Source organism: Arachis ipaensis, chromosome B5 (assembly GCF_059453495.1).
Source record: "Arachis ipaensis isolate K30076 ecotype BB chromosome B5, ASM5945349v1, whole genome shotgun sequence".
In the NCBI taxonomy this organism is placed as follows: domain Eukaryota; kingdom Viridiplantae; phylum Streptophyta; class Magnoliopsida; order Fabales; family Fabaceae; genus Arachis; species Arachis ipaensis.
Window position 1 is genome coordinate 75,106,409 of NC_142440.1, and position 16,023 is coordinate 75,122,431.

A 16,023-nucleotide genomic window follows, 5' to 3' on the forward strand; every position below is an offset into this window, starting at 1 on the left:
AGTAGTGCCACCTTTTTAGGTGGATAACCGTTCCCATATCTTAGGGAGGTTAAGATATGGCTCTATGAAGTGGTTAGAGAGTTTCTAGGGGCAGTTACTCATTCGAATGAGTGTTATCTGCCAGCTAACCCTCGTGTCCGACTTCTTTGGAGCAGGTCGTGTTTAGTACCGACTTCTTGGGATGAAGGCTGGTACTGGATGAAGGCCAACCCTTTGGGTTGGGCCTCTTTGCTTGGATCCTGGACCTTTATTATTGGGACAAGGTATGAACAAGTACAAAATAATCGAATAATTCGTGCATTGAAAATAATTTTATTATGATTAGAATAACTCATGCCATTAGCATATTATTATCATATCATATTATTATCATATCATATCATATCATATTATATTATATCATATTAATTTGATATAATTATAATAAAAACAGTTTTTTAAATTAGTATAATTATATATCATTTATTAAATATTAATTATAATATAATTATATTAATTAAAGATATTTTTTTAAAATAAATTTAGAAGAGCGAATAGTATAATAATTTTGGAGAAAAAATGGATTAATGAAAAAATGATACCTCACCATCATAAATTAGAAAAAAAATTCAATTTTAGTATATTAAGTAAAAGTAGATGTTTATTTATAAATTCTTAAAGAGGGTTCTAAGAATAATAAAAATTAATAATTAAAGAAAAAGAATTGTGATCAGATGCACGTTACATTGCTTAATGTGAATGTATGGTATTTCTATATCATCATCATCTAATAAACGTAATTAAATTTAGGCGGTGGCGGTTATCTAAAACAGGGTGCTGGGTCCTCATCTCATGAGTTATGCATGCCTCTTTTCTATGAAGTTCTTTCAGGTGTTATACTGAAGAAGGAAGACGAGCAAGAAAGAAGAAACAAGAGTGCCACAGTTACAAACCCCATAAACAATAAAAGGCAACACAAGCTACCTTGTCTTTTTTATCCGGTATGCCTCTATTCTTATTTCTTTCTCTCTCTCTTTCTTCTTCCCCTCAACCCAGGGATATTAACCAATTGGATATTTATAATATACGAACAAAAGAAGGGTAATCTTTTTAGAGTAAACTATTAATTTAATCATAAAAGATATTTTGTCGCAGAATGTCTCTTTTTACTGTTCAAAATTGTTGGAATATTTCACTGAAAATGTTTTCGTGGCTAAATTGTGAAAGTCATCGTTTATTTTCCGGGACTAAATTGATAATTTATTTTTTATTTTAAATTTCATTTTATACGTTGTAGTGCCGTACAACTAAATCCAGGAAACACGAAAACGAAATAGCGAGTGAAGTTTCCTATAATTAATTATTTTTTATTTATTTATTTATCTGATACTACAGTAGAAAAGTGAGATAGCTGGGTAGACTGAGAGTTAATGTTTTGAGATGGACTTTGAATTTTGAAATTCGAATCAATTAGTGAGTCTCATTTCGAGAACAAAAGAAGAAAAAACACTGCGTATTTTCCAAAGATAGGTTTTGCGCGTTAGAAAAAATAAAAAAAGGATACGATTCTTCTTCTGCTACATTTTCTTCGAAATCGCGTTCTGATTAGGTGGTTACAGTTACAGTCACAAAGAAAAGTGTGTGTGTGTGAAGCGTTGTGTTGTGTTATTGTAATAGTGGCTGTTATGGTTTGGTACGAAGCAAAGAGATTGTTGTTGAAACTGTATTGTTGAGAAAGTGTGATTTGACGGTGCCATCTCTCCTGCGACAGTTACTCCGATGAGTTACGCGAATGGCTCGCCGCACCGGCCGCCGCTTCCGGATACTGACTTGGAGGCGGGGCCTCCAACAGCACGCTCCGGCGACTTCGACGACGGCGATGTCTCTGATCCGTTTGACATCACCAGGACTAAGAACGCCTCGATTGAGCGACTCAGACGTTGGAGGGTTCGTCACTCTTTCTCTTCTTCTACTACACTCACTCTTGCACACGTTTCCTTTTTGTTTGTTTGTTTGATTTTCGGTTTGTTTTATGTTTTCGGGTTTGTGCTGTTGGATATATGTCTGTATATGTTCTCTGTTTTTTGATTTGTTTTGCTGTCACTCTGTTCCTGCTGATTAGTATTGTGATTTACTATATTCTAGTTGAATTTAGGGTTTATTGAGTACTGGTTATTCCTAATTATTAGCGTAGGGAGTGAGCAACTTTTTCTCTTCTTCTACACACACAATCTTGCACAGTGTTATCCTTTTTTTATATTTAAGTTTTCGGTTTATTAATGTTTCCTTCGGTATATCTATATATATGTTTATATCTGTTTTGGTATTGTTCGTTGCCCGCTGTTCTTACTGGTTAGTGTTGTCATTTGCTATATTTTAGTTGAATTTAGGGTTAATGGGAGTACTGATTATTCCTAATTATAAGTGTAGGGCTAGAGGAATAATTGGTCTGATATGATTTTCGTGTGATGGAGAAAACTGAGTATCAACACTGTGGTGGATTACACTAAATTTAGTGGTGATTAGTTTCAAGTTATGTTTCGGGGATATTGTATATTAAACACGTATATCTGCAGAATTTGGATCCTCTAAGCTGGAGCCTTGTACACTCACAAAATGAAGTACGTGTCAATAACATAGTATTATTGGACTCTCTCAATGAGGAAAGTTTGTAGCGATATAGTGTGAGATAGATTTAGAGGGAAAATTTCAGTCAGCGTGTGGTTTCTGTAGAGTTTGCACTTATTTGTAGGAAAGGAAACATTTTAATTTCCAGTGTGGGTTAGATGCAAAATAACCTAACAGAATCAACAATTCATTCTGTGTGTAAAAAGCTAAATGAAATGCATCAGAACATACTGCAGAGATTCTCCCCAACAGTGGCACAATAATTCTCAGCTTCTGATCCTTCTGGAGAAGAGCTTGTTAGGTTTAATCTCAGGCTTATGAGGCCACTTTTGGGAGCCTTTGAGTTGTATCCTGGTGGAGGAGAAAAGTTGAGTGGTAGATTGGGTTGCATTCATTCCTAGTTTTATCATAATATGAGGTGTAGGGAAAGGAAGATGGAGGATGGGTTCCTGTCTCTATGTTGACCGAGTTGTGATTGGAAATGAAGCGATTGACTGAATGGAAACTATTGTTCAAAGGGAAGTGAGGATAATGCATCAGTTGGAATCTTCAGTGAGATCTAAGCCTTATTTTTTGTGTAAAGTAACTTTTTGAATGATGTGCTTTACATATCAGAAACAGACAAGAGAGGATCCAGCCCTTCTAGGATTTGATTTCTACGCTGTCATTCGAAAGTTTTCACGTTCCATGGAACAGCCATTTTCTTTTCTCGAGTTGATTATTGGAGGTTAAAGAAGACAACTTCAGGGTTAAGGATTCGGTTATGGCTTTAATAGATTTGTATTCTAATTACGAAGTAGTTGCTGGATTTCATGGGTGCTTCCTGCAGGATGTAAATGGAAAAAAGAGTACAGCAAGATTTATCTTCAAAGTTTGAATGATAACGATAAGTGCTTTGATGTAATTTGGGGCTGGAAAAGGCAAGAACGGAATTTGAAATTAGGATGTTGTTTCATGATGGGGCGCAATTGCGTCGTTTGATCCATGTAGCCAACCCCACCTACTGGGATGAGGCTTTGTTTCTGTTGTTGTTTGTTTCAGTACAGCAATGTGAACCCTAGAAGAGAAGTGAGGAGAAAGAAAGAATTGTTCTCTCAATCTGTATGAAGGAAATAACCCATTATTGAAAGGGATGTTTGTGAGGATAAGAGTTCTTTAAATGCTTGGAGATATTCTGACATTATTGGAAGGGAGTAACTATTTAACTATGTGAAACTGAATTTGATTTCTGGTTGAAGTAGCTGTTGTAATTTGAAAGTGGGGCTTGAAGATGACAAGCGTGCATGCGACTTGTAGCCTCTGGATGCCCGCGGTTGTCATATTCCAACTATTCTATTTATATTCTTTCTCATGAAAAATTGAAAAAAAATTTTAAAGCTAAGTATTCCTTTTATACTCGAGGCACTTCAAAATAGACTACACCATATCATCCAGCCACCTTTACCTTTTCAGCTTTATGTTCAAATATTTAATTTTGTTGTATAAGTATATTTAGTCTAACATATGTTCAAATATAATTTTTATATATCTTACTATTAAATTTATTTATTGTGTTTCTTTTAGTGTGTGGGAGAATTAAATTATTTTGATCATAAATTAAATATATATTAATGTTCCTTTCTATAATTATACTTGTATACATCTCATGTTCTTATAAACTTAAACAAAAAATTCCCTGTTCAATCCCACTCCTACGTCTTATTTGGTTTCAAGAATTAGTTTTGTTTTCTGCTCCATGTGTTTTAAATGAAAAAAAAAAAAACACAGAGTCTGTTGTGAAAGACTGATGTGTCAATTACTCTGTAGTAAGATGGTTGTAATATTGGCTACTGCCACATACCTTTTTGAGAATGTAGTATATTTGGATTCTTCTATTTTTGAGTAATGCTTCAATTGCGAGAGTTTGCTCCCGGTAGATATTTTGACTTCTGCCATTAATTTGAAGAGTCAAGATAAAATTAAACATATCAGTTTCGTTCGTCCCATTTTGGATCTATTTTATAAGGTTTGACAACATTTTATATTGGCCGTTGACTGTCTAATATAAAGGTCTACCTTTATCCAGGCTTGAGACGGGCTATTTTACCCTTTTCCAGGTGAAGTTATTAAAAGAAACCTAGACTTTTAAAGGCTCGAACGGAGAAGACTGTAGATGCCCAAGTAAGGAGAGAGTAAATGAAACGAAGGGTAGTTTAGTAACCATAGGTAGAGGAAGACTTAGAAGAAGAATCATAGGTGAAGTTACTAAAAAGAAAGGGAAACTTGACTTAATGCTTAAATGCGAATAACTGAATATGATTCATGATCGAGCACTTTCGCCTGATTAGGACAAGACTTCATTGTTGTTGCTGTTCATGATGAGTTTGACTTGTATGAGATTCAAAGGAGCACAAGTAATGCAAACTTCTGCTCTCAAAATTTGCTTGAGGAATTATAACGAATTTCTTCTCATTTTTGTTTATTCTATCTGATGGAGTGTTGTTTTTCTTAGTATTATATTGAGCAAAAGTATTTGACTAAGTTTCTTTGTCATTCTTGAGCTGTGTGTGTGTGTTACTTGGGAGGTGACTTTTTCTTAAATAATGAGAGGAGAAATCCTTTTTTTTTATATTTTATTTATCTTTAGCAAGCAGCACTGGTGCTTAATGCTTCTCGTCGATTTCGTTACACCTTGGACTTGAAAAAACAAGAAGAGAAGACACAAATATTGAGAAAGATTAGAGCTCATGCACAAGCCATTAGGGTATGCTTCCTTCAACTGGAATGTCTATCATTTTGGTGTTACAAAAATTTAAGTGTACTGAATAGGCATTTTGGCCTTCGAGGCAGCATATCTTTTCAAAACAGCCGGGGATGGTCAAGTGATTGGTGAGTAATCAGATCATGCTCATTGTTATTTTTGGATACTTAAGTATGGTGTTTCCCAATACTTACAAATAAATAATCATCTGGATGAAAGTTCCTGTCATGATCATCATCTTGGACTTGAATTTTTTTGGCTAAATGTTTGTTTTCAATTTATTAATGTTAATGTTAATATGAGAAGGGTTGATGTCCAATTTTTACCCTAAAATACCCTTCATTATATATAACCTATTAAACATTTATTTTTTGTTATATCAAAGATTTGAACCCAAAACCTTTTAATCAAGTTATATGGGAGGGGTTTGATTCCCCCCCCCCCCCCCACAAAAAACAAAACCCTGTGGGCACGCGCGCGATACCCTTTGTAGTATATGTCTCCATGAAAAAATATATTTTTTGGGTATCTCAAAACTTAAAACTTGAGATCTTAGAGTGTAAAATAGTCACCATCTTGACTAATTATGCATGTTTAATAAATAAATGGGAAAAAGGGGATTTTTTATTTTTTGGTGTCCAATTTTTGTTCTGTGAACTACCTCCCTTCTTATTCTTGAAAAACCTATACAATATATTAAGGGAAATCCCCTTTTTGGTGTCCAATGATTTAATGGAATATAAATTTTTTTTTTTCCCGTTCTCAAAGACTTGAACCCAAAATCATTTGTATTAATGCCAACATACTACCTCAACTAATCTCACATTTGTTACTATTTTACACATTGAATAAAGGATAGATTAGTGCCGAGTAATCCACTAGTGCAATTCAATGTTTGAAGGATTTATATAACTATTTCTGGGTAGTTCCAAGCTGTATTTTATTTTCATCTGATATGATGTGGTTGGACATTTATCGATGATGAATGCATTTTAATTACTGGTAGAAACCACAAAGCCTCCTGCGGCCTCTGCTGGTGAATTTCCAATTGGACAAGAGCAACTTGCTTCAGTTTCAAGGGAGCATGATACCGTTGCTCTTCAGCAATATGGAGGGGTAACACTGCTGTGGACCTTCCTTCTCTCTCAACTTTGTAATGATGTTGATCACTCTTTTTTGTTCTGAATCACTATCAGGTTGCTGGGATATTAAATTTGTTGAAAACCAATTTAGAGAAGGGGATTCATGGTGATGATGCTGACTTACGAAAACGAAGGAATGCATTTGGTTCCAATGATTATCCTCGAAAGAAAGGAAGAAGTTTCTGGGTAAATTTTAGCGCATTATGAACCATTGGATCCTTAATGCTTCTGTAGTATCCGATGTTATTGGCCGAGTGATATTGTAGTGACCTATTTGTTTCGGTTTCCTTCTACAGATGTTTATGTGGGATGCTTGCAAGGATCTGACTTTGATTATTTTAATGGTAGCTGCAGCGGCTTCATTGGCATTGGGATAAAATCTGAGGTGAGCTTTGGTGGCAAAATTATGATGCAATAATTTGTTTAGTGTGGGGATTGACACTGTAACTTGGCCTGTTTTTTCCCTCTATCTGCATGCAAATATTATACTTAAATATTTATTCTGGTCTTCACATACTTCCTTTTATTACCAGCTCAGTCTTGCTGACTTTGACTGGAAATTTGAGTTTTTCTTCTCTCGTTTCGTTGTTCTTCTTGCTTCTTGGTAGTTTTATATTATGTAAATAATACAACTGTTAGTAGCCTGTTCAGAGCTACTTTCAATCCCTCCCTTACTCTCAGAGTATACTGGTGCATATCATGGTCTATCTTGATTTAGCCTTCAGCAGAGCTACTTTTCTGTTTCAGGGTATTGAGGATGGATGGTATGATGGGGGAAGCATTGCTTTTGCAGTTATTCTTGTCATTGTTGTCACAGGTATATAATTTTGTCTTTGTACGGAGAGCAACGCGTATAGCTTTAATTAAATGTTTGGACTCTTATCCACAATTTACAGACGTTCATGGTCCACTTCATCTTTTATTGTGGAGGTTATTAGAATAATTAAACATATAGTAATTTTCCCTTCATCTTGCTCATTTCATTAATTATTTTCTCCTGGCTTTGTAGCTATAAGTGACTATAAGCAGTCTCTTCAGTTTCGGAACCTGAATGAAGAGAAGAGAAATATCCATTTGGAGGTTTGTGTTCTCGTGCTTCGTTTTTTTTTTTCTTTTATTTTTTGGTGTTTTACCCGCCGCCGGGGGGGGGGGGGGATGTAGCTCAGTTAAACATCTTGATCTTATTTTACGACACACATCATGCAGAGAAGAGAAATATCCACTTGGAGGTTTGTGCTCTCGAGTTTTGTTTTGTTTTTTGTTCTTTTTTTACTTTTATTTTTGGAATTGTTTTTTTGTTTTTTTTTTGGGGGGGGGGGGGTAAGATGTAGCTCAATTGAACATCTTGATTTTATTTTGTGGCGCGCACACACACACACACGTATGTTTGTATGTATTTATTTTGCATTTTTCCTTTCATATTTTAAACTAAACTAGTGTTCGGATTTGAGTAGGTTATCAGAGGTGGTAGAAGGATTGAAATCTCTATAGAGATTGTTGTTGGTGATGTTATACCCCTCAATATTGGTAACCAGGTACAAGCCTTTTTTGTTCCTTAATTTTAAACTTTCCTGATGATTGCCTTTACTTTTTGTGATTGAGTTATGATATGCTCTTTTTAGGTCCCTGCTGATGGAATTTTGATCACTGGTCACTCTCTTGCAATTGATGAATCAAGTATGACTGGGGAGAGCAAAATTGTAAGTGTTTATTTATTTCTGTCTAATGGGGAAATCAAATAATAACCAAATTAACATTTTCTCCTCATATAATCATTTTGCCTCCAGGTCCATAAAGATTCTAAGGACCCTTTTTTGATGTCTGGGTGTAAAGTTGCAGATGGCAGTGGTACTATGCTGGTAATATATAGACTTGCTTTTCATTTACTTTTTCGTTTTTTGTAGTTTTTATCTTGTTAATAGGTGGTGGAATGCTTCCTAATTGGATTTATTCATTTAAACCATTTTGGTAAGAGTGTGTGTGTATTCTCCTCCTCTCTCCCTAAACACTAAACCTCTTCTTTTCTTTTTATTCCTTCTGGTCAGTATTGAACTTTTGTTTTTATTCTCATTTTGAAGTATTTTTCTTGGGATTGAGACAAAGAAATCGGATGCTGGAAAATGTATACTGACCTGTTCCGAACTTGTTTATATTTATTTTTTTGAAACCTCTGCATTAAATTTCTTATATATATTTTGTAGTTTTCCCAAATATTCTATATTGGTTGATCATGTAATTTGTTGGTTTCAGATTTTATTGGTTAATATTTTTCTAGGTAACTGGTGTTGGTGTTAATACTGGTTTATTGTTCTGATTGTGCTACTGGCCAGGTCATTAGATATTGGTTTATGGTTTTCCATTTGTTTTCTTGTGATAATAGCTTTTATTATGCATGCCTCTGACAAGATTAATTTTTAGCAGATTTTTCTCCGGCAATACCAGAGATGCAAGTGGCAATGTTCAATTTAAAGCAGGGAAGACTAAAGTTGGTGATGCTATTGACGGGGCAATTAAGACTACAGTTGGTGATGCTATTGACGGGGCAATTAAGATAGTAACTGTTGCGGTATGTGCCTTGATGAAGTCTAAATTGTGGGAGAAGTCATGATGATGCAATCCAACATACTTTTGTCTATATTTTATATAGTATGATTGTAACCATTGAATATTTAGGTCACTATTGTAGTGGTTGCAGTACCAGAAGGGCTCCCGTTAGCAGTTACCTTAATTCCCTCTGACCTAGTACTTTTACTTCATTCTGTTGCTTAGTCTTGGTTTTAGCTGACCTTTTTTAGTTAAAAACAGAAGGAACAGTTTATATTGTATAGTCTGAATGATGTGTTACTGTTGGTGCCAGAAAATGTGGTGGTAAAATTTTGCTGTTATGCTTGTATCTCATTATATTTTATAATTTTGATCCCTTTAAATTTTTTTTTGAAGTACTGGCTGTATTTTTTGATAAAAGATAAAGATTTATCCGTACCTAGTATTTGTTAATTTGCTCTTTGGAATATTATATATTATTTTTCCTTATCTCTTACGCATCATTTCTTGACTATGTTATAGACTGGCCTACTCAATGAGGAAAATGATGGCGGATAAAGCTGTATGTCGGTGTTTGTTCTTTGATTGGATATTGACATACATGTGAATCTCTGTTAAATCTGAAGCATCGAATTGCAGGTGAGGAGGCTTTCCGCTTGTGAGACAATGGGCTCTGTAACAACCATTTGCAGTGATAAGACTGGCACGTTGACCATGAATCCTATGTTGGGATGTATCATTTGAATTTTCATTGGATTCTGGTTTTAGGCAATTTTCATAAATTTTCTGGAGATCACACTTCAAGCTGTTTCTGTTTTAGTGGTTCAGCAATCAAATACATGCTTGGTGGGGTTTTAAAACCTTCGTCTGCACACTTCACATGGATTTTGACATACCGGACTTATCAATATTCTCACTAGTGCTATTTTAGCTGTGAAAAGTGAAAACGCTAAAAAATTCTAAAAAAAATTAGAAACTTCTAAAAAATTCTAAAAATTCTAGAAAATCTTAAACATTCTAGAAAACTCTAAAAAAAATTATAAAAATCCTAAAAATTCTAAAAAAAAATCTTAAAAAAATTCTAAAAAAACTCTGAAAAAACTAAAAAATTCTAAAAAATCCTAGAAAATCCTAAAAATTATAAAAATCCTAGAAAATCATAAAAAATCGTAAAAATTCTAGAAAATCTTAAAATTCTTAGAAAATCATAAAAATTTTAGAAAATTTTAAAAAATTATAGAAAATCCTAAAAAATCCTAAAAGCCCTAAAAATCTTACAAAACTCTAAAAAATCCTTCAAAAAAAAATCCTAAAAATTCAGAATACCCTAAAAAGTCCTAAAAAAGCATAAAAATCATAGAAAATTAAAAAAAAAACTCTAGAAAATTCAAGAAAACTTTAAAAATCCTAGAAAATAAAAAAAACACCCTAAAAATCCAAAAAACTGTAGAAAACCCTAGTAAACACCATAAAAATCCTAGAAAATCCTAAGAATCCTAGAAAACAGTAAAATTCCTAGAGAACTTTAAAAAATTCTAAAAAAATCCTAGAAAATCCTAAAAATTCCTAAAAATTCTAGAAAACCTTAAAAATCATAAAAAAAACCCTAAAATCCTAAAAAAATCCAAAAAAGGTAGAAAACCCTAAAAACAAAAAAAAATCTTGAAAAACATTAGAAAATCTTAAAAACTCTAGAAAATCATCAAAATCCTAGAAAACTTAAAAAAACTATAGAAAACCCTGAAAATCTTAAAAAATCCTAGAAAATCCTAAAAAACTCTAGAAAATCTTAGAAATACATAAAACACCCTAAAAACCTTAGAAAATCGTAAAAATCTTAGAAAACCCTAAAATCCCTAGAGAACCATAAAAAAATCATAAAAATTCTAGAAAACCATAAAAATCATAGAAAATCATAAAAATCCTAGAAAACTTTAAAAAATTCTAGAAAAACCTAAATCTTCTAAAAAATCTTAAAAAACTCTAAAAATTCTTTTTTTTAGGATTTTCTAGGGTTTTCTAGAGTTTTTTAAAGTTTTCTAGGATTTTTGGGATTTTTTATGGTTCTAGGGTTTTTTAGGATCTTCTAGGATTTTTCAGAGTTTTTTAGGGTTTTCTAGTGTTTTTCAGAGTTTTTACCCTAAAAACCCTAGAAAATTCTAAACATTCTAAAAAAGCCTAAAAAACCCTAGAACCATAAAAAATCCTAAAAATTCTAAAATATCAAAAAATTTCTAGAAAACTTTAAAAAACTCTTGAAAACCCTAAAAAACCCAAAAAAAACTTTGAAAAACACTAGAAACCCTAAAAATCTTAGAAAACTCTAAAACTCCTAAAAACCCTAAAAACTGTAAATATTCTAGAAAACCATAAAAAATCGTAAAAACCCTAGAAAACCCTAAAATCACTAGAAAATCATAAAAATCCTACAAAAATAAAAAAAACCCTTCAAAACAATAAAAAAATCTTAAAAATTCAGAATATCCTAAAAAATCCTAAAAGCCCTAGAAAAGCATAAAAATCCTAGAAAACTTTAAAAAAACTTTAAAAAATCCAAGAAAACTCATAAAACCCTAGAAAATCATACCATAAAAGCACCCTAAAAATCCAAAAAAAAACCTAGAAAACTGTAAAAAATTCTAAAAATCCTAGAAAACTCTAAAAAATCCAGAAAATCCCTAAAAACAAAAAAAAATCCTGAAAAACACTAGAAAATTTTAAAAATCCTAAAAAACCATCAAAATCCTAAAAAACTTAAAAAAATTATAGAAAATAAAATCCCTAAAAAAAATTCTAGAAAATCCTAAAAAACTCTAAAAAATCTTAGAAATCCCTAAAACATCCTAAAAATCTGAGAAAACCATAAAAATTCTAGAAAATCCTAAAAGCCCTAAAAAACTTTAAAAAATTGTAGAAAATCCCAAACATTCTACAAAATCCTAAAAAAATCCTAGAAGCATAAAAAACAAAAAAAAAATCCTAGAAAACTTTAAAAAACACTAGAAATCCTAGAAAATTCTAAAAAACCATAAAAAAATCGTAAAAACCTCTAGAAAAAATACTAGAAAATCTTAAAAACCCTAGAAAACCATCAAAACCCTAGAAAACTTAAAAAAAATATAGGAGACCCCTAAAAATCGTAAAAAAATTCTAAAAAATCCTAAAAAAATCGTAAAAACCTCTAGAAAAAATACTAGAAAATCTTAAAAACCCTAGAAAACCATCAAAACCCTAGAAAACTTAAAAAAAATATAGGAGACCCCTAAAAATCGTAAAAAAATTCTAAAAAATCCTAAAAACTCTAGAAAATCCTAAAATTCCTAGAAAGCCATAAAAATTCTAGAAAACTTTAAAAAACTCTAGAAAGCCCTAAAAATCCAGAATACCCTAAAAAATTCTAAAATCTAAGAAACCCTTGAAAATCATAAAAAAAAATCCTAAAAATAAAAAAAAATCCTAAAAAAACTAGAAAACTATCGAAACCCTAGAAAAATTAAAAAAATTATAGAAAACCGTAAAAATCCTAGAAGATCCTAAAAGTCAAAAAAATCCTAAAAAACTAAAAAACTCTAGAAAACCCTAGGAAACCCCAAAAAAATTCTAAAAAACCTTAGAAATCCTAAAAAAATCCTAAAAGCCCTAAAAAATTCCTAAAAATTGTAGAAAATCCTAAAAACTGTAAAAAATATTTGAAAACCATAAAAATCGTAAAAATCCTAGAAAATCTTAAATACCCTAGAAAACCATCAAAATACTAAAAAATCCTAAAAAATTCTAGAAAATCTTTGAAATTCCTAAAACACCCTAAAAATTTTAGAAAATTGTAAAAATCGTAGAAATCCCTAGAAAACCATAAAAACTTTGAAAAACCCGAAAAAAACTAAAAAAATTCTAGAAAATACTAAAATTCCTAAAAAAACATAAAAAAATCGACCTATAAAACTTTAAAAAATCCAAAAAAGCCCTAAAAATCCTACAAAATTGTAAGAATCCAGAATACCCAAAAAAATTCTAAAAGCCTTAGAAAAGTATAAAAATCCTAGAAAATATTAAAATTCCTAGAGAACTCTAAAAAATTCAAGAAAACCTAAAAAATCCTAAAAAATTCTAAAAAGGTAGAAAACCAACTCCTATCTAGAAAATCTTAGAAATCTCAAAAACACCCTAAAAACCTTAAAAACCCGTAAATATCCCAGAAAACCCTAAAAAATTCTAGAAAATCATCAAAATCCTAGAAAACTTAAAAAAAACTATAGAAAACCATCTAAGGTTTTTAGGATTTTTTAGTTTTTTTTCAGAATTTTTTTTGGATTTTTAGTTTTTTTTTTTTTTGGATTTTCTAGGATTTTTTTGGGTTTTCTAGAGTTCTTTAAAGTTTTTTAGGGTTTTTTATGATTTTCTAGGGATTTTTGGGTTTTCAAGGATTTTTGGAGTTTTCTAGGGATTTTTAAAATTTTTATAATTTTTAAGGTTTTTTTAGGGTTTTTAGGATTTTCTGGAGGTTTTTAAAGTTTTTTAGCACATTTAGGATTTTTTAGATTGTTCTGTTTTTTTAGGGTATTTTTATGGTTTTTAGGCTGTTTTTTAGGGTTTTTTATTTCTAGAAAATCCTAGAAAATTCTAGAAAACCATAAAAAACGCCAGAAAATTCTAAAAAATTTTAAAAAATTTCAGAAAATCCTAAAGTTTTTCTAGGTTTTTCTATAGTTTTTTAATATTTTTTTACTGTATTCTAGCATTTTTAGGGTTTTCTTTATGATTTTTTAGGGTTTTTAGGGTATTATGGGATTTTTAGTGATTTTTATGGTTTTTAAGGTTTTTTTTGGGCTTTTTAGAATTTTCTAAGATTTTTAGGGTTTTCTAGTATTTTTCTAAGATTTTTAGAGTTTTCGAGGATTTTTCACGATTTTTTAAATTATTTAGGATTTTCTAGTGTTTTTAAAATTTTTTAGGATTTTCTAAGGTTTTTAAAGTTTTCTAGAATTTTTTTTGGTTCTCTATTATTTTTATGGTTCTAGGATTTTTTTTAGAATTTTTAAAGTTTTTTCGGTTTTTTATGCTTTTTTAGGGATTTTAGGGTTTTCTAGGACTTTTCGATTTTTGAGGGATTTCTAACGTTTTTAGGATTTTTTGGGTTTTTAGGGTTTAGGGTTTAGGATTTTTTTAGGAATTTCTAAGATTTTCTAGAGTTTTTTAGGGTTTTTTTTGGGATTTTTGTGTGTTTTCGAGTTTTCTACGTTTTTAGCCGTTTTTTTAGGATTTTTAGGGGTTTTTTATGGTTTTAGGGTTTTTTAGGAATTTATAGGGTTTCCTAGAGTTTTTTAAACTATTCTAGGAATTTTATTTTTTTCTAGGGTTTTTAGGGTTTTTCAGGATTTTTTTTGGGATTTTTTGGGTTTTTTAGAATTTTTTTGAAGTTTTCTAGGATTTTTATGCTTTTCTAGGGTATTCTGGATTTTTAGGGTTTTTTTTATAGTTTTCAAGGATTTTGTAGACTTTTCTAGGGTTTTTTAGGATTTTCTATGGTTTTTATGATTTTCTAGAATTTTTACAGTTTTTAGGGTTTTTTAAGATTTTCTTGGATTTTTAGGGTTTTCTAGGGCTTTTAAGGTTTTCTAGGGCTTTTAAGGTTTTTTAGGGTTTTTAGGGTTTTATAGGGCTTTAAAGGGTTTTTTTGATTTTTATAGTGTTCTTCAGAGTTTCCTAGGATTTTTAGGGTTTTCTACCGTTTTTAAAGTTTTTCTAGGGTTTTTTATGATTTTCTATAATTTTTGGGATTATTTAGAGATTTTTAAAATTTTTTAGGATTTTTTAGGGTTTTCTAAAGATTTTTAAAGTTTTCTAGGATATTTATGCTTTTCTAGGACATCTAGGATTTTTTAGACTGTTCAGTGTTTGTAGGGTATTTTTATGGTTTTTGTTTTTTCTAAAAATAAAAAAAATCCTATAAAATACTAAAAAATCCTAAAACCCTAAAAAATAATAAAAAATACCTGAAAATCATAGAAAAATTTAAAAAACTCTAGAAATTCATAAAAATCCTGAGAAACTCTAGAAAAATTCTAAAAACCCTATAAAACTTTAAAAAACTCTAGAAAACACTAGAAAATCCTAAAAAGCACTAGAAATCTTAGAAAATCCTAAAAAATCCAAAAATACTAGAAAACGCTAAAAATCCTAGAAAACCCTTAAAAAGTCCTAGAAAGCCCAAAAAAAATCCTAAAAAACAATAAAAATCATAGAAAACTTTAAAAAACTCTAAAAAGCCCTAGAAAACCTTAAAAAATCCTAAATATCCTAGAAAACTGTAAAAAAATCTTAAAAAACAATAAAAATCATAAAAAACTTTAAAAAACTCTAGAAAACCCTAAAATCCATTGAAAACCATAAAAATCCTAAAAACTCTAAAAACGCCAGAAAATCCTAAACCCAAAAAAATTCAAAAGTTTTTCTAGGTTTTTCTATAGTTTTTTAAGGTTTTTTTAGGGTTCTCTAGTGTTTCTATAGTTTTTTAAGGTTTTTTTAGGGTTCTCTAGGGTTTTTAGGGTATTCTGGGATTTTTAGTGGTTTCCTAGAAAACCTTAGAAAAATCCTAGAAAACCATAAAAAAAACTCTAAAAACCTATAGAAAATACTAAAAAATCCTAAAAATCCTAGAAAACTATAAAAAAACCCTAGAAAAAACTATAAAAAAAAACTCCTAAAAACCGTAGAAAACCCTAAGAACTCTAGAAAACCCTAAAAAAACCCTAAAAACCCTAAATATCTTAGAAAATCTTAAAAAATCCTAAAAATCCCAAATATCCTGAAAAACCTAAAAAACCTTAAAAATCTTTAAAAACTTTAAAAAGCTCTAAAAAAACCCTAGAAAATTCTAAAAATCCTAGAAAACACTAAAAAACGCTAAAAAAAATTAGAAAACATTAAAAAATTCTAGAAAACCCTAAATACGCCAGAAAACCCTAAAAACCCAAAGAAAACTCTAAAGTT

The 16,023-nt window shown here is 30.7% G+C and overlaps 1 protein-coding gene across 1 annotated transcript; it reads left to right on the forward strand.

Annotated features, from left to right (window-relative positions):
* The first annotated feature begins 1,422 nt into the window (after positions 1–1,422).
* LOC107643612 (calcium-transporting ATPase 10, plasma membrane-type-like) lies at positions 1,423–9,385 on the forward strand. The gene is made up of 13 exons (XM_088486575.1): positions 1,423–1,926; positions 5,234–5,350; positions 5,433–5,475; positions 6,354–6,463; positions 6,544–6,675; positions 6,786–6,862; positions 7,224–7,306; positions 7,499–7,569; positions 7,944–8,024; positions 8,112–8,189; positions 8,277–8,348; positions 8,765–8,819; positions 8,911–9,385. The coding sequence occupies exons 1-12, from the start codon at positions 1,759–1,761 to the stop codon at positions 8,801–8,803; spliced, it is 1,071 nt and encodes a 356-aa protein (XP_088342701.1). The 5' UTR covers positions 1,423–1,758; the 3' UTR covers positions 8,804–8,819; positions 8,911–9,385.
* The last annotated feature ends 6,638 nt before the right edge of the window (positions 9,386–16,023 follow it).